Source organism: Pseudorca crassidens, chromosome 1, assembly GCF_039906515.1.
Source record: "Pseudorca crassidens isolate mPseCra1 chromosome 1, mPseCra1.hap1, whole genome shotgun sequence".
NCBI classification, from domain to species: Eukaryota; Metazoa; Chordata; class Mammalia; order Artiodactyla; family Delphinidae; genus Pseudorca; species Pseudorca crassidens.
This window is the reverse complement of record NC_090296.1, coordinates 119,393,868-119,414,851: the sequence shown is the minus strand read 5'-3', so window position 1 is coordinate 119,414,851 and position 20,984 is coordinate 119,393,868. Positions and strand designations below refer to the sequence as shown.

Genomic DNA, 20,984 nt, shown 5'->3' with positions numbered 1-20,984 from the left:
AGGCTCCGGACGTGCAGGCTCAGCGGCCATGGCTCACGGGCCCAGCCGCTCTGTGGCATGTGGGATCTTCCCGGACCGGGACATGAACCCATGTCCCCTGCATCGGCAGGCGGACTCTCAACCACCGCGCCACCAGGGAAGCTCAGCAATTACCCTTTTATATACAGTGTCTAATGAAAACCCAATAGCAACTCTAAAAACTTGATATCATTATCCTCATATTTGGATGAGGAAACAGGCTCAGAGAGGTTAAATTACCTGCCCCAACTCAGAGAACTAAGGCGATGCAGAACTGGGATCTGTTATCAAGTATGTCTAACTCTGATACCGACTTGGGTAGCACTGGAAGTACTTGAATTCTTTCTTTTCTGAATTTTTAAATATTTTACACTTTGTATTATAAAAATATTAAGGAAATTTGAGAAGAAAACACTTGCCCATGTTGTTTATATAAAAAACTATACTTTGAAGTGATTGAGATAGGGTTCATATACTTTCATATTCTGTTTTTCACTTGCCTTTATATTATATGTATTTTCCACATCTTCCTAATTATCATTGTTCTTGTTACGTATCTTAATGAGTTACGATATACCATAATATCCCTAACCATCATGCTATCATGAACATCTCTGTTGAAAAAACTGTTTTTTCTCCTGCTAATTATTTCCTTAAAATGAATCCCCAGGAGTGGGGTGATTGGGTGAAGGCAAATGAACATTTTTATGGTTCTTGACTTTTATTACCAAACTGCTTTCCAAAGGGGTTGTGTTGATTTACAAGGAAAAGGCAGTCCATTTCTTTTCAGGGTCTGTTTTTAAAGCTACTTAAAAGAAATAAAATTCTATATGGAGCCAGAGGTCCAGATAATGTGTAAATCATGGTCATCAGCCAGAAAGTCTTTGGAGAACCAGCCCCGGGAGCCAAATACTAAATGGCCCGAGAACTCAAAATACCGATGGTAATCATAACGGGGCAAAGAGGGAATGATTTTAGGGGGTTCATGTTCAATTTTGGAACCCTAAGGAAAAATTAATTAATCAATTAAGTTACTTTTTTGAGGCTTTTGGTATTATTGGTTCTTCATAATGAACAAACTTAACTTTTTCTGTTTCTGCTTCGTTCCCCCAGCTTTGTTGAGATATAACTGACAAATAAAATTGTAATATATTGAAAGTATGCACACGATGGTATGGTATACATGTGCACTGCGAAAGGATTCTTACAGTCAAGTTAACACATCCATCACTTAGCATATTTACCTTTTTTGTGTGTATACGTGACCACACTTAAGTTCTACTCGCTTAGTAAATTTCAGTATACAATACAGTATTATCTACTATAGTCACCATGTTACACATTAGATCCCCAGAACTTATTCATCTTATAACTGAAAGTTTGAACCCTTTACCAACCTCTTCCTCTATCCCCCACCCCCAGCCCCTGGCAACCATCATTCAACTCTGTTTTCCTGAGTTTGACTTTTTTTTCAGATATCACACGTAGTGATACCATGCAGTATTTGCTTTTCTGTGTCTGGTTTACTTCACTTAGCATAATGCCCTCCAAGTCCATCCATGTTGTTGCTAATGGTAGGACTTCCTTCCTTTTTAAAGGCTGAATAATATTCCATGATGAACAAATACCACATTTTCTTTATCCATTCATCTGTTGACAGACACTTAGATTATTTCCATACCTTGGCTATTGTGAACAATACTATGAACGTGGCGGGGGGCTGGGCAGTGCAGATATCTCTCCCAGATAATGATTTTCTTTCTTTTGTATATATACCCAGAAGTGGGACTGCTGGATCATATCTATTTCTGCTTTTGACACTCAAATACAGACACAGCTGACTTTATTAACAATAATAGCGCTAGAAGCTACAATTTATTGTGTGTTTATTGTATGTCAGGCACTGCACTACATACTTTGTACACATTACTTCATTTCTTCTAAAAGTAACCTCATAATGTGCTTCATCATTGGCATTTTGTAGACAAGGAAACCATGCTGGACCATAAGCTTCCTGAGGGCAGGGATATTTGTTTTGCTCAATGATGTATCCTAAGGGCTTAGAGAGAAGAGCACATAGTAGGTGCTCAATAACTCCTGGGTTTTTTTTTTTGAGATATCACCAATATCTGTTAAAATGGCAAAAAAGAAACAAAAACAAAAACAACTCAGACAATACCATGATCTGATGATACAGAGGAACTGGAACTTTTAGACATTACTCACAGGAATACAAAAGGGTACAGCCACTCTGGAAGAGCTTGGAGCTCTGTATTAAATTAAAAAACCATTTACTACACAACTCAGCAATTCCACTCCTAGGCATTGACCCAGGTGAAATGAAAACTTATGCACCCATAAAAAACTGTACATGAAAGTTAAAATGGCTTTATTCAAAATCACCAAACACTGAAGTGTCCCTCAACTTGGGAATCAACAAGTGTAGTATGCCCATACAATGGAACACTACTCAGCCACAAACCTAATGAACTATTGATGTATGGAACAATGTGAATAAATCTCAAACGCATGTGTATTACATATTAGCAAAAGGAAGCTGACTCAAAAGGCTACATACTGTTATATACAGTAATATGAAATTTTGGAAAATGCAAAATTATGAGGACAGAAACAGACGAGTGGATGCCAGGTGCCAGGTTTGAAGGAAAAAGTTGACCACAAAGGCACAGGAGAATTTTGGTGGGCAATGGAACTGTTCTATATCTTGATCGTGGTGGTAGTAACACGACAGTAATGTTTGTCAATAATGACAGAACTATATACTAGTTATGGGTTGAACTGTGTCCCCCGAGAGTTCGTATGTTTAAATCCTAACCTCCGTACCTCAGCATCTGACCTTGTTTGGAGAGAGGGTCTTCACAAATTAATCAGGAATAACTACTGTTGACAGAATGAGGCTCCAAGAGCATAAGTAGCTTCTCCAGGGTCATGGGTAGCACAGCTGGGGTGCAAACCCACCCGGCACCCCTGGGATACACCGAGCCCTATTCCCTGACCCAGAAACAGGTCAGGGGACGGACAGACACACCCGGTTCCGGCCACTCACCTGACTCCAGCTTCCCGCAAACCACTCCACCTCGCCCGTGCAGGGCCCGTTGTCACACGGGGTGGCCTCCACTGGCCGGTTGTTCCCGCAGCCCTCCAGCGGCAGGCTGCTGACATGGTTGGTCATGCACACCACCGAGCGTGTCCGCACTCCAGCCCCACACTCTGCCGAGCACTGCGAGACAGCAAGGGGCGCCTTAGAGGGGAGGCCTCCCTGCAGGTTCTGAAGCCACTCTCAGAGGATGCGAACGACAGCGCATTTCCCTACCACCTCTTCCCCTGGAAACCTCTGACCATTTGTCAGGCGCGCTTTCCTCCATTATGGGATATCAGTATGGCACCCTGTCCTAGATTTTCAGGGACGGTCTTCTTTCCAAATAGCCTGTCCCACGGCTGTGAGTAACACACTTACACTTGTCAGACTACTGTTTTGGCTTTCGATTTCGAAAATCTATTCAGCAGCAGAAGAGTGAGGGCGCGAAAACGCGGGCACACCATCTGCCTGCTAGTAGCTGAGTCTGGACTGGTCTGGGAAGGGACGGCGGAAGTCTGTCACAAGACATTGCTGCCTGATACTAAGGCAGATGGCTCCAGTCCCCGAGGGCCATAGCTATGGGAGTATTGGGAGGTGGCCTGATATAAAGGGAGAGCTGGGCCTGGGAACTGGACACATCAGTGTTAATATCCCTGCTATCTGTGTGACCCATGCTCACCTGGACAGCTGGTACAGGGACACATGCCTGGCAGGATGACTCAGAGTCTGCACTATAACAAGATTTCCAGGGATTTGTGGGCACATTACAGTTTGGAAGCACCTTGAGGGATTCTGCTAAGGGAAATGGTGCAGACCTGGCCTAATTGGGAGGGAGGCACTAAGGACAGAGGCAGCCACTAATGTCTCCATCCCAGTTAAACCTCCAAGGTCTTCTGAAGAATCCAGAAACCCAGAAACTGTTCATCTGATGAGCAGTCCAGCTGCGCTGGTCAGAATATGCCTACTGCCAGCCAATCAACATCTTCTACAAGAAAAGGCAGGCAAAACTCCTTATCTCCTTCCCCGCTCGCTCCTTCACCCCAGCGTACATCCTCGAATTTTGCTTAGTATTTTTCCCTAACATTTTTTTTTAAATTATGGTAAAATACGCATAACATAAAATTTACCATATTACTCATTTTTTAAGAGTGCAAGTCAGTGGCATTAAGTACATTCACGTTGTTGTGTGACCAACACCACCATCCAACTCCAGAATCCCTCTCTCTTCTGATATAACTCTTATTTTTGTCTTTGATAGATGAATTCAATTTCTTAATGGCTTCCCTCGTACACAGGTAACTGGTGGGCTAATGATGAACTATATACACCTTGGAGTTCATCCTTGACACCTGACACCAGGGACCCTAAGGCGGCTGCGCTACTGGGGAGGGGAATGGTGGGATTGGTTTTGAGTCTGTAAGAAGCAGGGAAGGGGGCCTGTCATTTGCTGAGTGCCTGTTCTATGCCAGGCACGCCCAAGATGTAGGAAAGTTGTGATGTAATCCCTCGCTTTATTTAGAATTTCATTATCTAATATTCGTGTGACGTGCTAAGGAGAATTAAATGAATTCTTTCATACCCACATCTCGATCTTGGAGGCCATCAGTCTTCATAGAAGGATAGAAAGCCTACAGTAGTTCACCTCTGGGTTTTTCCCCAAAGCCAGAAATCACCTTTGGGATTCCAAGCTAGCGATTCGTCTCTGTGTGGTTTGGGGCACGTCGTGATGCACAGCTCCTGCCCATCAGACCAGCAGCCTTGGTCCCACCCGCCCGCCGTCCGGCACGCTCACCCTCTCGCTCCACTCCGTCAGGAACCAGCTCTTGGCGCAGGGTCCCATGTCGCAGTTCTCAATGTCGTTGGGCCGGAGTTTCATGTTGCATTCCTCGTCATCGACCACGTCCCCGATGTTACTCACACACTTCACATCGCGGGTCCTCTGCCCCACTCCGCAGGGCACCGAGCACTAAAACACAGCAAGCGCACATCAGCGCACCGGGCAGTGTCAGCTCTGAGGGTCCCTCTGGTCAGGGTGCCCTCGTCCTCGTTACCCGCCACCTGAGCAGAGGACGGGGTGGGGCGAGACCCCTGGGTTGCTGGGTCCCCTCTCAAGCGATGCTACCTGGGGAGGATCCCAGCCTGAAAACATCACACGCCTTCTCTCTAAGATCACCTTGGATGTCTCGCCTACTTTGATCCTCTGGGCCTCAGTTTTGCCATCTATAAAATGGGAGAGCACGATTGGAAGGAGGAGTTGGCTCTAGCAGCCTTTGCCAGCCTTCACTCCACCGTGACACAGGAGAGAGAGGTCACCTGTGTGCACACGGCTGCCATGGGCTCACCCTGAAAGTTGGCCCTTAAGTCTATCAGGATGACAGGATGGCCCTATCGGCACATCTTATGGTTTGCAGAATAGTCCTTCCAGAACCCCACAGGAGGGGTCCTCCTGGAGAATCCAGGGTTCTCCCACGTCAGGTCTTGGAGGGGGGAGGCAGGAGGGTGGTGGTAGGTCTTGGAGGGGGAGCTCCAGAGCAGGCTGGCCTGCTGCGTACCGAGGTCCAGTCCGTCCGGATCTGCCACTCGCTGCAGATCTTGAGCTGGCAGGTGCTGGTGGTCTCGGGCTTCTCCAGGTGCTGGCAGCGGTAGGGCTGCACCGTCAGGCTGCGGTTGGCATACACCTGGCGACACAGAACCTGGCGGTGCTGCATGCCCAGGCCACAGGTTTTGCTGCACTCAGACCACTCCCCGATGTCCCAGCTAGCTCAGGAACGAGAGATCGAGAGGGACCGGTCACTTCAGTCAACAGGAAGAGAGCATCTTACACAGAAGTTGGCCAAGCCAACTTACAAAGAAGCGTCAGAATTGTTATGGGTGATCCCCAGCCCAGAGCAGTGCCTGGCAGTCTGCCTAAGGCCGTCTGACTCCATAAAGAATGTGGCTCTGTTCCATATTCTCTTTCCCAGTGATTAGGGCCCAGATTCCGTAAAATTATAGAAAACCAAGAAGGTACAAAAGATTTTTATCTCGTCAGAAAAATAACTCCAAAGATGAGTTTTATTACCCTGCAGAACATTAACCCACTTTGGAACTAACTTAGAAATCTTCTTCCAACCTTTGTTATTTTTCATGAACTATTTACATATCAGTTTCACATATTCTCCTCTGTTATCCTGCTTTGTCATTTCCTTAAATAAGACATCGGCACATGGGCACTATGTCTTCGGATGAGAATTATGTTCTTATTAGTTTGAGAATTATGTTTTGACCCCTTTTAGGGCTTTCCCTCCTTGTTCTTCTAAAAGTGTCCTATTTATTATTCAATAACTGAACCAAGACCTTTCCTGAGACACTCCCCAAGCAGATGTATTTGTGACTTACATTAGTCTCTCTCTGTACACAGCTCGCCTGAGCACTGACTGCACTGGATTGTAACTCCTTGCTCCCCTCTTTGTTTTCCTTGCCAGCTAAAACCTAATTTCTCCAGTTCACCAAAGGCTTCCTGGGAGTGTGCTGAGCAGTTAAAGGCTGTGAGCTCCTGTGTGAATCCTGAAAGCCAGGTGCACTTGCTAAACAGATTGCATTTTATGCATAGACTAAGTCTCCTGTTTCTAAATCAGATGTAGGCTGATTTAAAAATTAGATTACATCTGCTACTAGGGTCCTATGCACAAGCAACTAGAAGTGGGCTGAAAACAGGCAGAGGCCCTCTTACAAGGCTGGGCAAGGGAAGATGTTGCAGGGTTCCTCTTCCGGGGTCGGCTTCATGCTCGAGTCACAGTAGCTCTCAGGAACCTCTTCGTGAGTGTTTCTGTTCACACAGCGAAAAATAGGGTACTGCGATCCTGCAGGGACAAGGAGAACACACTCTAATGCTGGGCTATGAACGCAGATGCGCAGAGATCCGGATGCTGATGAAGAAAAGCCTCAGCAACAGAACGATTCACGCACACACACTCCTCCGTTCCTGAGTTTACACGCAGCTCCTGCACAAGGGATTTCCTAGGCACCGTCCGGGGCAAAGAAGAGCAGGAATAGTTCCTGCCCTCAAAGGCCTTATAATCTATTTGTGGACATGGTTTGAACTTGTTCAGAGGCAGATAAAAACAATTCCCCTAAGAGTTCAAGACAACAAGAAAGATCGATAGGCAGGGGAATGATTATAAAATGAACACAAATAATAACTTTCCACAGACATGAAAGAGAGAGGGTTTTGCAGAGAGAGGGTTGGTTTTGGATAGCTGTGCACACGTGTGTCTTGGAGGGGGGCTCTGTCCAGGCCGTGGAACTGGAACAAAAGTGCATGGCAAACTGGCCTGCAAGAGCCAGGTATGTTGAAGCAACAGTCAGGTTGGGGCAGAGAAGCAAGAAGATTCAAGAGAGGCTAGAAAAGCAGCTGGCTTCGCCTTTGTAAATCATTTTACACATTCCCCCAGTAAAGGACTGATCCAGTGGAATTTTGGTTATTTGAGTATATGTCTGCCTCCTATGAGATGGTGAGTTTCTAGGGGACAGGACTGGTGCTTGCTCAACCCTGTAACCCCAGTACAGCAGGGGAGTAAGTGCTCCATAAAAGTTTGTTGAGTGAATATTTATCAGCGGTCTAACATTTGTTTTTGTTACTTTGCTAAAAAAAAATACTGACTGCCTAAGTTTTTTTTGTATGTTTTAAATACACAGCCTCATGTTTCATACTTAATAAGGCATAACCTATTTTGGAGAAACAGTCAAAGTTTGTTCAGTGAAATTTCTAGCTCTCAACGGGAAAAAACAAAACCAAAACTGATTCAATTCGGCCTGCCTCTCTCTCTCTCTGCTACCCCCTGGTGGCAGCACTGAAGTATTACTACTGGGTGTTTACAAAGAACCGTAACTGGGGGAAGGCGCAACCCGAGCGTCTGGAGTGTAAGATGCTTTTTCATAAATGACTGTGCACCCACTCCACCCACCCCCGGCCCCAGTCTAGGCCAGTAGCTGAGTCCTGCTGGGTAGAACACGGGCATTTAGCCTACAGCTTTGTCTCAGTTCTGTTGCTAATTGGCCAGGCATTTAGAGTTTCTCAACTTCAACTTGCTATAATTTTAATTGTAACTAGAGGGCTAACTTTGAATGTGTCTCTAAATATTTCAGTAGCCACGAAGTGTTCCAATGCTTCTTTAAGCTGATTTTGTGGGACACACCGAGCCAGAAGGTGGTTCTTGTAAAAAACATGACAGTTTGTAAGACAGTTTTGAATCAGAAACAATCGTTTGTTTAAACTACTATGGGTGTAAACATTTACAATGCAGCTATAACTTGAGACCATTATTTTAAAATAATGTTCCAATTAAGCATAATTATTAGCTGAGTAAAAAGCAGTACTACGCATAGCACAGGGAGATCAGCTCCGTGCTTTGTGACCACCTAGAGGGGTGGGATAGGGAGGGTGGGAGGGAGACGCAAGAGGGAGGAGATATGGGGATATATGTATATGTATAGCTGAGTCACTTTGTTATACAGCAGAAACTAACACACCATTGTAAAACAATTATACTCCAATAAAGGTGTTAAAAAAAAAGCAGTACTGGCTATAAAATTAATAGGAAACATAAACTTTTGTGGAATTAAATTTTGTCCGGTAACATATCTGCTTCCATTAAGAAGAGATTTTTAATGAAATTCAGCAAACATTAAGGACATTGTGCTGAGTTACAAAGATGAATAAGATTCAGTTCACAGCTTCCAGGATACTCATTGGGATGCAGTTAATAAGGGCTTAAGTAAAAATTTTATTATTCAGCCCATCCCTTTCCCATCAGACCATGCGGGTTTAACTTTTCTACTTACACGTTTGTGGCTCGGAAGGCAAAAGTAACTACCCCAACTGCTTGGCACTAATGAGGGGGGGACTGAGTATCTTTAGCTGAAAGGATACAAGTTACCCTAGGAATGCTCTGTGCCTTGGAAAGATGGGTCCTGTTTGGGGCTGTGTGCACTTGGGCCACTGCCTGCCTTCCCCCTGGTCCAGTTCCAGCGTTTAGACAAGGACACAAACTCAGAGGTACTCTTTCTGTCTCCGATGGTGGGAAAACACTAGATCTGTAGTTCTTGACTCCAATGACCGAAAAGGTTTCTTTCTCTGGGTCAGTTTATATTTCTGCAGAAAGGGAGACTATCACTCAGAATGGTATCTGGCCACCTCTTCATTGTCCAAGCATGCCACACAATTAGCCCTCTAAGTGCTGGCCAGCAAGAATGGGGTGGGGAGGTCAGGTGCTCGCTGGGCTTCAGGTAGCAGGAACAATCTGGGATCAGTTTGGTTGGGCTGTACGTTCAACGTGTTGATCTAAACAGAAGTATGTTACGTTGGAGGGGGGACTGTACCACAGGTAATCAGTGGACATTAAAGGAGGTAAGTCAGTGAATTCAGGGGACCGTGTAGAGGTCAGTGAGGCATTGTGGAGAGATGGACAAAATAAGAAGAAAGAAAAAATTAAATAACTCTAGTCTTGGAACGTAAGGGATCAACTGGGCCAAGCCAGGAGCTTGACCAGATAAACAGAGGTCCGGGCAGTGACTGGACAGAGTATGGGCCTCTCTTGTACACCAGTGACAGGGCTCCCCACCGTGATCATGCTATCATGATGCTGGAATTTTAATCTGCAAGGCACAGAAATGTGTGGTCTGGTGAGTGTTGCCAGGAAGGGCTGGAGGAGAGTCTGGGAGAGGGTTTGTGTGGGGAAAATGATGAGATCACGAGGCAAGTGGACTTGGGTTGTGTAGAAAAGAGATGGACAGCCCTGGCAGGCTCAGAATTTCTTGGTCACGGCACACTTGTCCCTACCACTGACGATCATGAGATGAGCTAAATGTTTTGTGCATCCACACTGCCTCCCTGCCCTGACATCTCTGAGGCCATCGCTGGCTGGGAGCCAACCTTAGAGGGAGCAAAGGGGTCCCTCCACCATGCCTGGTACAGAACAGATACAGACTGTTGAATGACCACCTGGATGAGTCCAGTGAACACAAGGCTGGGTGAGCAGCACGCAGGGTGCGTGGCAAATGGCACATGCTCTTGTCCTTGTCCCACTGTGTCCACAATGCAATGCCTTATGGTCTCCAGACAGGCCTACATCTCATCCTACTGGAAAGGCTGGGCCAGGCTGTCTTTAAAGACATGAAATGGAGGACACTCTTCTATACATGCCACCCTTGATATCAAACCACATAACAATCTTTATCCTTTCACCTAGTTTTCACCTAGTTCTGAGTGCATCTGTTTTCACCTGATCTCACTTAGTTCTGAGTGTATCTGTTTCAGTTAGCAGGCATCACACCACTACCTAAATGGCAGACTATTTCAGCACTATCAAAATACTTTTTGGGGGCTTCCCTGGTGGCTCAGTGGTTGGGAGTCCGCCTGCCGATGCAGGGGACACGGGTTCGTGTCCCGGTCCGGGAAGATCCCACATGCCACGGAGCGGCTGGGTCCGTGAGCCATGGCCGCTGAGCCTGTGCGTCCGGAGCCTGTGCTCTGCAACGGGAGAGGCCACAGCAGTGAGAGGCCCGTGTACCGGAAAAAAAAAAAAAAACCTTTTGATCCTGGGCTCCTATGTCAAGTACATTTCATTTCACACTGCTTACCTCTATGGCGTCATGGACGGATCCTCACTAAACTGATTTTGGCCTTAATGCATAATTATCTCTAGCTTTCTGCCTCTTAACAGGCATTTAACTTTCCCTCATAAGGCTTATAAGAGAAGTTGGCACAATGACTCTCCAGTTCACATTCTCTGCGCAAGTATTAAGTATAAGCACAATAAAACCTCCATAAATCAGCACTCCAGTTATGAAGCCATCATGGAACCAGCAAGGATTCCAGGCAGGAAGGGCTCCAGACCCCAAGAGGAACCAAAGACTTAAATTCGATCCTCAAAAGCCATTAAGTCAGCACTCTTATGAAAAAGATAAAAGCGTTAAAGGTGGTCATGAAAGATTTTTCCATGTGTTGATTATGCCATCGTTTCCAAGTTTTGTACTCTCAGACGCAAGTCTCTTGAAGAAAAGGAAAAAAATTCCCCAAACCAGTACGCTGGAGGTATGTTTCCCAGTTGCAGAAACTCCTCAGGGATACAGCCTCTGTTTCTATGGTAACCTGCCCTCGAAGAACAGGTGTTTTACAGTCACAAATAGCACTTTACTACAAGCAGGAGGCTATCACCATGTATGTGAAGGAAATCATGACTGCACAGTTATACATATCCTTGCAATGAGGATCTAAGGCACCTGGAACAGAAAAGCAGCATCAATTTCCAACCCAGGTGCAGAACATCAGGTCAGGGGTTTCTGAACACCACATCCCACATCTATCTTGCCTTTGAGTGTTCAAGGACACAGGACCATGAGTCCACATCACAGTCCAGACTGATACTGACCCTTTTACACACAGCCAGGCTTTGCTTCAAGCCTATCACAACTCTGCTGCTTTATTTATTTATTTTTATAAATTTATTTATTTTATTTTTGGCTGCATTGGGTCTTCGTTGCTGCACGCGGGCTTTCTCTAGTTGCGGCGAGCGGGGGCTGCTCTTCGTTGTGGTGTGCAGGCTTCTCACTGCAGTGGCTTCTCTTGTTGTGGAGCACGGGCTCTAGGCGGGCAGGCTTCAGTAGTTGTGGCACGAGGGCTCAGTAGTTGTGGCGCTCGGGCTTAGTTGCTCCGTGGCATGTGGGATATTCCCAGACCAGGGCTCGAACCCATATCCCTTGCATTGGCAGGTGGATTCTTAACCACTGCGCCACCAGGGAAGTCCACAACCCTGCTTTATTTAAATTTCACCTAGACTCCACCTTTCCCCCTAAATCCTATTACTGGATCTTTTCTTGCCGTTGGAGAGATGCCCTATGCTCCCACTGGTGTGTGGTCCGCTTTGCTGCATAAACTGACTTCGTTAGGCTACAGCCTTGCTCCAGGTGTTCTGAGTTGATTGGTCTTAAGATAATGGGACAAATACAGGATTAAGAATTTACTGAGGAGGAAGAATGGAGCTGTGGAGTGTAAAAGCTAGCTAACTAACACTGCAAGCTCCCAAAGCATTCTTTTTTTCTGAAATCCTTAGATCTGAGAATGACTTTTTTTTTTTTTTTTTTGCGGTACGCGGGCCTCTCACTGTTGCGGCCCCTCCCATTGTGGAGCACAGGCTCCGAACGCGCAGGCTCAGCGGCCATGGCTCACGGGCCCAGCCGCTCCGCGGGATGTGGGATCCTCCCGGACCGGGGCACGAATCCGTGTCCCCTGCATTGGCAGGCGGACTCTCAACCACGGCGCCACCAGGGAAGCCCTGAGAATGACTTTTGAATGGCATTTGTGTAAGTGTTCCACAACCTTGACTCCTACGTCAGCTTGTAAATCTTGAACGAGGTGAGTGTATTCTCTGATTATTAATGAACACACTGTGCGGGAAAGGGTTAACTCAGCAGGCCTGGGTTGCTCAGACCCTGCATATTCCAAAGAGAGACCTGTATTCAGGACTGGTCCTTGACCAGGGCTGGAGACAACCTCAGAGCCCTTGGGATATTCTGCTGATAAGAGTTTTTCTATGCCAGAGATCTTGGGTTGCGCTCTGTCAGTTTGACAAGCTAGTTTCTGACAACAATGTGATTTCTGTGAATGCCTGTCTTTGCGTGCCTGAGGCCTTAGGCCATGTTGTATTAGTTTGACCTCTGGGGTGCTAAAGGCTGAGTAGCTAATGTGGGAGCTACAGGCCTATGTGATTGAACCCCAATAAATCCCCTGGACACCAAAGCTGGAGTGAGCTTCTCTGGTTGGCAATACTCGGCTCATATACAATATTGTTGAGAGAACCAAGTGCATCCCTGTGCCACTCTACTGGGAGGGGATACCTGGAGGCTGGCGCCTGGTGTGTCCTGGACTTTGTCACACGTGCTTCTCCCTTTGCTGATGCCAATCTGTAGCCTTTCACTGTTACAACTTGTAACCATGAGCACGGCAGGTTTTCTGAGTTTTCTAAGTCCTTAGGGTGGATCACCGAGCCTGAGCGTGGTCTTTGGGAACCCCCAACACAGCCTCACACTGACGAGCAATCTCACAGTCAGGCTCAAGGAGGGGAAGCTTTGCCACGTGCCTGGGGCCTACCTGCATGTTCCCCACTCCTGCTCGGGGATCTGCAGAGACCCTCCTAGCCCGCACATGAGCTCACCTTTCCCGCAGGTTGTCGAGCAAGCCGTTGTCCCCAGCTGTTTCCAGTTGTGATCCCGGCTCCGCCGTGGGGTCTGTGGTGCTGGTGGTACCACATTGTCCGGCCGGTGGGGAGAGAATCTATCAGGATGCCTGACCGGGAAGGTCTGTGCTGATTCCGAGGTGAATATTTCAGGTGCCCCGCCGTGCACGTCTGCCTTCTCTTCGTCCCCCTCTTTCCCTTCTCCCTCCTGCTGGTTCCCCCCTTCTGGTACCAGCTGGCCGTTGAAGGGCTCCCCTAGGAGAGGCAAGTGCACACACCACAGAAGATGGGTTTGGACGGTGAGTTGTAAAGAGGCAATGGCTCCAACATTAGAAATTAGGTAGCATGAGATCATTTCTAATTCAGAGCACATATATTTAAAAGAGGCAGATGTTAATTTCCCTAATATTAAAAACATTATTAAAAATGAATAAGAAAAAGATGAACATCACAGTAGGGAAAGTGGGCAAGGCACAGGGAGAGGCAATTTCTTTTCACATGAGAAGAAATACACACAGTCAAAAGTCACACAACAACGCTCAGCTTCCTTCCTAATTAAAGAACTACACGAGAAAGCAACTAACAACAGCAACTCTATTTACCTAACAATAAACTTTGGAAACCCTTAAATCCCTAAACCCCTCGCTGAAGGTGCAGGAAAACACACTTTTGCACACTGGGTGAGCCTGCAAATACACGCAAAGTTTTGGAGGGCAACTTGGCAATATCTCTCTAAATTTTAAATGCACATACCTTTTGACCTAGGGATTCAGTTTCCAGGACAATTGTCATACAAATATTCGCATTCTTTTATATAAAGTGGTATGTATAAGTATGGTTCCTAATTTGAAACAGCAAAACAGTAAAGTGAACTTAAATGTCTACCAGTGGTAGTGGTTCAAATAAATTATACTACAACCAAGAATGAAATATTATGCTATTTTTTAAAAGAATGAAGCGAATACATGTTGTGACATGGAGATATGACCCATAGGTTGTTTAGTGAAAGAAAAGAGCACAGCAGCAATTCAGTTTGTATACACATACACAGATGTGGCTGGACACTTTTTGAGAGACTAATTTTTTTTTTTTTTGGCTACATTTTGCAGCATGTGGGATCATAGTTCCCTGACTGGGGATCAAACCCATGATCCCTGCATTAAAAGCTCCAGACGCGCAGGCTCAGCAGCCATGGCTCACGGGCCCAGCCGCTCTGCGGCATGTGGGATCTTCCCGGACCGGGGCACGAACCCGTGTCCCCTGCATTGGCAGGCGGACTCCCAACTACTGCGCCACCAGGGAAGCCCAGAAGAGCAGAGTTTTAACCACTGGACCACCAGGGAAGCCCTTGAGAGATTAATTTGTGTTTTGTTCTTTATCTCTGTTCCTCCTCCTCTCCTAGTCCAAGTGGCCAAGTTCTTAGATTTTCTTGTCTGAGATTTTTGCAGGAGTGAAAGTGAAAGGTGCAGGAAGTTAACAGCTCTTCCTTCCCACAGGGAAAGCCTGAGCTCCCAGTAAGGATAACAGGTCCCAGAGGGGCCAGCCCAGGGAAAGGAGGAGGGAAAAGTGGAGAGAGCGCTTTCTCAGAGACAGAGAGACAGAGAGAGAGAGAGAGATCTCCAAAGTGAGGAGTGGCAGGTGTTTGAGGTCTTGGGTTTCCTGAGCACCACAGACCTGCCAGACAGGTATCTTTCCTCTATCTGGGGTGTGTGTGGGAGCCCCCAGATTGACTGAGATTGAGTTATTCTACCAGTTTCAGAGAAGTTTCAAATTGAGGTTAGATTTATGTTGGCTTATGGAAAAGACTGGCATGTGATGTTCCTGGCACACTTATATTGTAGACAAATATTGAAACTGGCCACATACATGTTTGTATACGTACGGAAAGGGCTGGGTAGGGTCCCAACCAAATTGTAAAGAGAGATTCCCTCTGGGAAGCTGGGAGAGGGCTGAGGTTGGGAATACTGCTTTTTTAAAAAATAGACATATATATATAATATAAAATACGTATATTAATTAGAGCAGTTTAGGTTCACAGCAAAATCAAGTGGCAAGTCTAGAAAGTTCCCGTATCTCTCCTGCCCCACACATGCACAGCCTCCACCATCAACATCCCACACCAGAGTGGTACGTTTGTGATAACTGCTGAGCCTACACTGACACATCCTTATCATCCAACGTCCATAGTTTACACTAGGGTTCACTCTTGGTGTTGTACATTCTGTGGGTTGTGACAAATGTGTGACATCTATCGACCATTGTAGTATCACACAGAATAGTTTCACTGCCCTAAAACCCTCTGGGCTCTGCCTATTCATCCCTCCCTCCCCTCTAATCCCTGGTAACCACCGATCTGTTTAATGTCTCCATAGTTTTGTCTTTTCCAGAATACCGTACATACATACTTGGAATCATACGATATGCAGACTTTTCAGATTGGCTTCTTTCACTTAGTAACATGTAGTTAAGATTCCTACGTGTCCTTTCATGGCTTGATAGCTCATTTCTTTTTAACACTGGATAATATTCCATTGCCTGGATATACCACAGTTCCTTTATCCAAATTTACCTACTGAAAGACATCTTGGATGCTTCTAAGTTTTGGCAGTCGTGGAGCAGTCGCGTTTTACTTTACATATTTCTGTTTTGATTGAATAGTGTTCAAGCATTCATTAGTTTAATATAAAATAAGGAGGCAAATCCTAAGGTTACTATAAAATGCAGTTAAACCTTAGAGCTTTCTCTACTCTTTCAGCAGCACTTTCTTATTTAGTTGGCTACTTATAATACTTCATAGTTTAAAATATTATATGCAAATTAAACTAATAGAATCAAGACCAGCATACTGATATAAAGGAAACTGTCCAAGATGTTATCAGATAAAACATTTTAAAATCTTTTATGTACCTTATAGGTACCGGGCACTGTGCTAGGATGGACACCTAATTTATTCAATACCTTCCCCCTCCCACATAAAACCTTTGAGTGTATTTTTTCCCTCTCTATTTTGTAGACAGTGAATGTGTTCAGAGAAGTTACTGACTTGCCTGAGGGCGCACAGCAAGAAAGTGGCAGAATTGAATTCAAGCTCCGGCCTCCTGACTCCACTGATACGGTGGATGAAGCCTGGTCCAGATTGCCTCTCCTCACCAACTCTTTACAGCTGACCCCTCCTGGCCTGCCCTGGCCCTGGCAGCTGATCCCAGAACCACACGCTACCCATTAGCTGAGACTCGTCATCATCCTATATGATTTCAAATAGTCTGTCCAACTGTCCTTATAAATCAGCATCAGTAATCTCAATCTTTCCCCATCTGAACTTGGTTTCTCAGACTGTATATTGCTCCTGGAAATGGCTTAAAAATTCTTTCAGGCTGAGTGGGCTGACTTGGAGTTTGGACAACACATGCACCCCACGTGCCGGGTGGCTCCTCCCCGACCTGTAACAATCAGATAACCTGGTTATCCAATGGGCAGCCCAGAGAAGGATGTACGGCCAGGTCTCACATCTGTCCCCTCACTTCCTAGGACAGGTATTGGACCAGGTCACCTGTAGGCAGTGTAATAAGCGCAGGGGCTAGTGACCCAGGCTGACCTGAGGTCATTGTGGGACCTGGGCAAGTAACTCAATCTCTCTAAGCTTCCATTTCCTTACTCTTAAAATGGGGCTAATAACAGTACCTCCCTCTGAGCACAGTTGTGAGAATTTGATGAGTTAGTCTATGTGAAGGGCCCAGCAGTGTCTGGCACATAGCGAGGACTCTGCGTGTGAGTGATTATGAGCGATTCGTATTAATATTTCTGCAGACCCTTCTGTCTGAAAGATGGAAAAGACAGTCTCCATTTGGGTGGTGGGCTCCGTCACCATTCGGTAAAGAAATATCAGCCAGGGGCTGTGCTATACCCAGCAGAGGCAAGCAAAGCTGCTGGCTCTGTCAGCGGAGCCCACAGGGAAGAAGTGGATTGTTAGGTGTGAGTTCATTATTCTTTTCTTACAGGTGAAAGCTGTGTTAGCAGAAGCAGAAGGGGACCAAGAGAAAAGGCATGTGGTGGACAGAATAATGGCCCTCTGAAGATGCCTGTGTCCTAATATCTGGAACCTGGGATGTGTTATTTTATACTGCAAAAGGGATTTTGCAGATGTGATTAAGTTATCCTGGATTTTGAGATGGAGAGATTATCCTGAATTATCTGGCTGAGCTCAATGTAATCGGAAGGGTCCTTATAAGAAAGAGGCAGGAGAAGGAGAGATGACAGAAGAAGAGGGTCAGAGGCAGAGAGAGAGTTGAAGGTGCTATTCAGCTGACTTTGAAGACGGAGGAAGGGGCCATGAACCAAGAAACGCAGGTGGCCTCTGCTGAAAAAGGTAAGGAAACTGATTCTTTCCCAGAGCCTGCACAGGGAGCACAGCCTGCCAACACCGTGATTCCCGCCCAGCAAAACCCATTTTGCACTTCTGACCTCCGGAACTATAAGACAGTGAATTTGTGTTGCTTTATGCTCCTGAGTTTAAAGTCATTTGTTAGAGCAGTGATAGGAAACTAATATAAAAGACATTTCAAAATGTTGAACTGGAAAGACAGACTGAGAATGTTCACTTCATTTTTGAGTCAAGTGAATGAAACACTCTTATCAGTGAAGGCCCAGGCAAATGGTGAGGCATCCTCTGATATCAAGGCCCATTGACTCTGAAATATGTGTCCATGGGTTTTCTCTGTGTTGACCGAGAGACAGAGGGCAGATACACAAGAAGAAGAGAGAAAGGGCGTTAAAAGGAAATGATCCGGAGTGACCGGCAGCAAAACCAGAAATTTTACCTGGTCTCCTGTGAGGCAGCACCTGTGGGCTGATGGCATTGTTCCCCATGATTACGTACTCGTAGTGGACTCCTGGGTTAGGCTGCTGGTGTATCATCTGACGACACAAAGGTCAATGTCACTGCACTGGCACACATGCATATCCCCTTCCTGCTGGCTTTGGGCTCAATGGTGTAAGTGGCACTAACTATAAATGAGTGGACTGATTTACATCTAATAATATTAGCGGACTGGTGACACACTAAACGAAAGCTATTTCCAGATGGCTTTTTGCTATCTGCTTTTGAAGAATGAAGAACGTAGTCTTTGAGAGAATAAGAAGAAAACTAGGTTGAAAGTCAAGATTTTATAAATTTTAAACAGGAAGATGGGAGCAATGGTAGGGAATCTTTCTGTCGGCTCCCAACCATCCTCTACCATTGCTTAGATTTTCCTCATGGCCCCCAAAATATCCAAAATAGACACTTAAGTTTTCACTACAGAGAACCCGTTTGAACACTAGGTGGCGAGACAGGGTCATGTAAGGAAGGGCCAGACCTCTGGCAGCGTCGCCCCGAGATCCCCCAGGTTCCTCCCAAGTCCTCTACCTGGCCCGGGAGGCTGACTCAGGAAGGGTCTGACCCAACCCTCTCCCTCATTGACTCTCTGGGTCCCATCCCCTCTCATCCATGGAAAGTTCCAGAACCACAGAGAGATAAGGTGAGGAAAACAGGTATAAGGGCAATAAGTCTCCTTGGGTCCTATTCTCTCTCAGGGACCCATGACAAAAGCTGCATAGGGCTGTGGAAGTCAGCAATGAAACATTGTCCGGGACAAGTACACGAAACAAACCAGCATGGCTCAGCAGAATAAATCCCTCCCTATTGGCTTTGGAGCACAAAATCCTTTGTGCTCATGGCTTTCCTGGAGGGAAGCAGGGTGGTGGGTTAAATGGAGCCGCGGAATGCAAATCTGCAGTGAAAATACGAGCCAGGCAAGGAGACAGGTCACGTTGTGATATTTCTGTCTCTACTGCTTTACGAAGGGGTTCTCCTCTTTACCCGCTGGGTCACCTAGAGCAAGTCCCTCAGTCTCATGGTTTTCGATTTCTTCATCTGGAGAAGCAGGAGGTGAGAATCCAGTTGATCTCTGAGGTCCTGTTAGCTACAGGCATTCTCTGAGTCACTCCTGCATGGGTGGGTCCTGTTTGGTCCATGAGGGTGTCTATTCTACCCAGTTACACCATCAGCCTTTACCCCTTCCCTACGTGTGAAACGTGGCCTCCCGTCTAGAAATCACCCAACAGAAGGCGGACATGAGAACCCCTGGGCCCCCTACATCCAGGAACCATGGCGGGGAGCAGAGAACCCCCGAGGGACACGGTGGTGTGACCACAGGTCCTTGCTGTCTACTCCTAGTCCCCTCACTTCTCTTTTCACACAATCCAACAGTCATTCTGGGGCCGGAAAGCCTTCCCCCCTCTACTGCGCCTCTTCTGTGTGAACATTCTGCCAGTGCAAACCTTGTCCCATTTATGAAATTATTACTGGCCACCACAACCCAGACCACCCATAGTGGGCCTTTAACAACCTGAGTTTTTACCCCTAATGCCATTCGAAGCTTACCCGGAGACCAACACCAGCTGGACAGTCTATAAAAAAGTATTCAGAATGAGCTGTAACAAGACTTCCTTTGTAGTTTCTAGTCCATGAGCCACCAGGCCCAAAGGGAATGAACATGTAACTGTATAGTTAGACAAGTCATATTTATAAAATTCGAACTTGGCAAATATCAAGTAGACCAGCACGGCTTTGGAGATGGTGAGAGAATATATATCTATGGGTGAGCGCATTCTTTTTTATCAAAACGTGATTTTGAGCTTTTATTTCCGGTCCCCTTTTATTTCCTGATCTTTTTAAGAAGATTGGAGTCTAGTGGTTTCTTTTAAAAAATAAGGACCATTTTTAACTCCGGGGCAACTTAATACTTTAGTTTCTTGTCAAAGAAATCAAAGTTCTGTCTTCTGCGAAGCAGGGAACGACTGGTAAATCTCTATATTGTTACTCCAAGCTTTATTGTGTCATCTGGAGTACTCTGGAGTTCTTGTTTCTTCACTTGCTTTAATAGAATTTGAAGAGGGCTGGGAACTGTGAGTGGTCTCCTCTTGCTTTAGGCATTTGCTTTCTTTTGCCGTAAAAAGAAAACACGCCAAATTAGCATAGGAGGAAAGTGTCTGGAGGAGAGCCAATGCTCATGAAATAAAGCGTACGTTTTGCCTCTGATTTGGTTCAACAAGTAAAATTGGTTTTACTGGCTCAATAAACGCTGAGGGTAATAAGCATCTGGGAGAGTTTAAGGTTTCTATGAGCTAGGTACATTCGGAGGTGAGGGGCAGAGAGGAATGCCAAGCGTGAAAGGGCACCCCAAAAGGCGCCGCTCAAACGGTCTTACTGAGCAAGGGCAATATTTGTTGTTTATTTGTTCTAAGTGTGGTCCTGAGAAGCAAGAAGATACAAAATCCAGGCAAGAGTTCACACTCACATAGACATCCAAGATCTCATTAGTGGGACCTTCGGCCAAAAAGGACTCTCCGGCAGTGCTCGAAATCTCATTTGGTCGCTTGTATGTGAACATGGTCCCTCCTCCTTCATATTTTCCAGGCCGGTCAATTGCCCAGTTCCCGTTGATGATGGAGCGGCCAGAACGACTTCGCAAGGCTGTTGAGAAAAATGAGAGTCCTCAGGTAAGCCCAGGTGTGCACAAGAAACTGACTGCCCCCTACTTGCTGGCTTATTCATTCATCGGGTTTGTCATTATGATCGACTATGTGCAGGGCACTGGCCTAGGCCCTGGAAC

The 20,984-nt window shown here is 46.1% G+C and overlaps 1 protein-coding gene across 4 annotated transcripts in view; it reads right to left on the bottom strand.

Annotated features, from left to right (window-relative positions):
• THSD4 (thrombospondin type 1 domain containing 4) overlaps positions 1–20,984 on the bottom strand; it is a 571,466-nt gene that overhangs the window by 14,257 nt on the left and 536,225 nt on the right. For all 4 annotated transcript variants that reach the window (XM_067752213.1, XM_067752199.1, XM_067752206.1 and 1 more), the window contains 7 exons: positions 20,670–20,845; positions 18,150–18,246; positions 13,312–13,587; positions 6,831–6,960; positions 5,671–5,875; positions 4,911–5,084; positions 3,086–3,259 (listed from right to left, as the gene is read on the bottom strand). In XM_067752213.1, the coding sequence (XP_067608314.1) occupies positions 3,086–3,259; positions 4,911–5,084; positions 5,671–5,875; positions 6,831–6,960; positions 13,312–13,587; positions 18,150–18,246; positions 20,670–20,845 (1,232 nt within the window). The remainder of the gene's footprint in view (positions 1–3,085; positions 3,260–4,910; positions 5,085–5,670; positions 5,876–6,830; positions 6,961–13,311; positions 13,588–18,149; positions 18,247–20,669; positions 20,846–20,984) is intronic.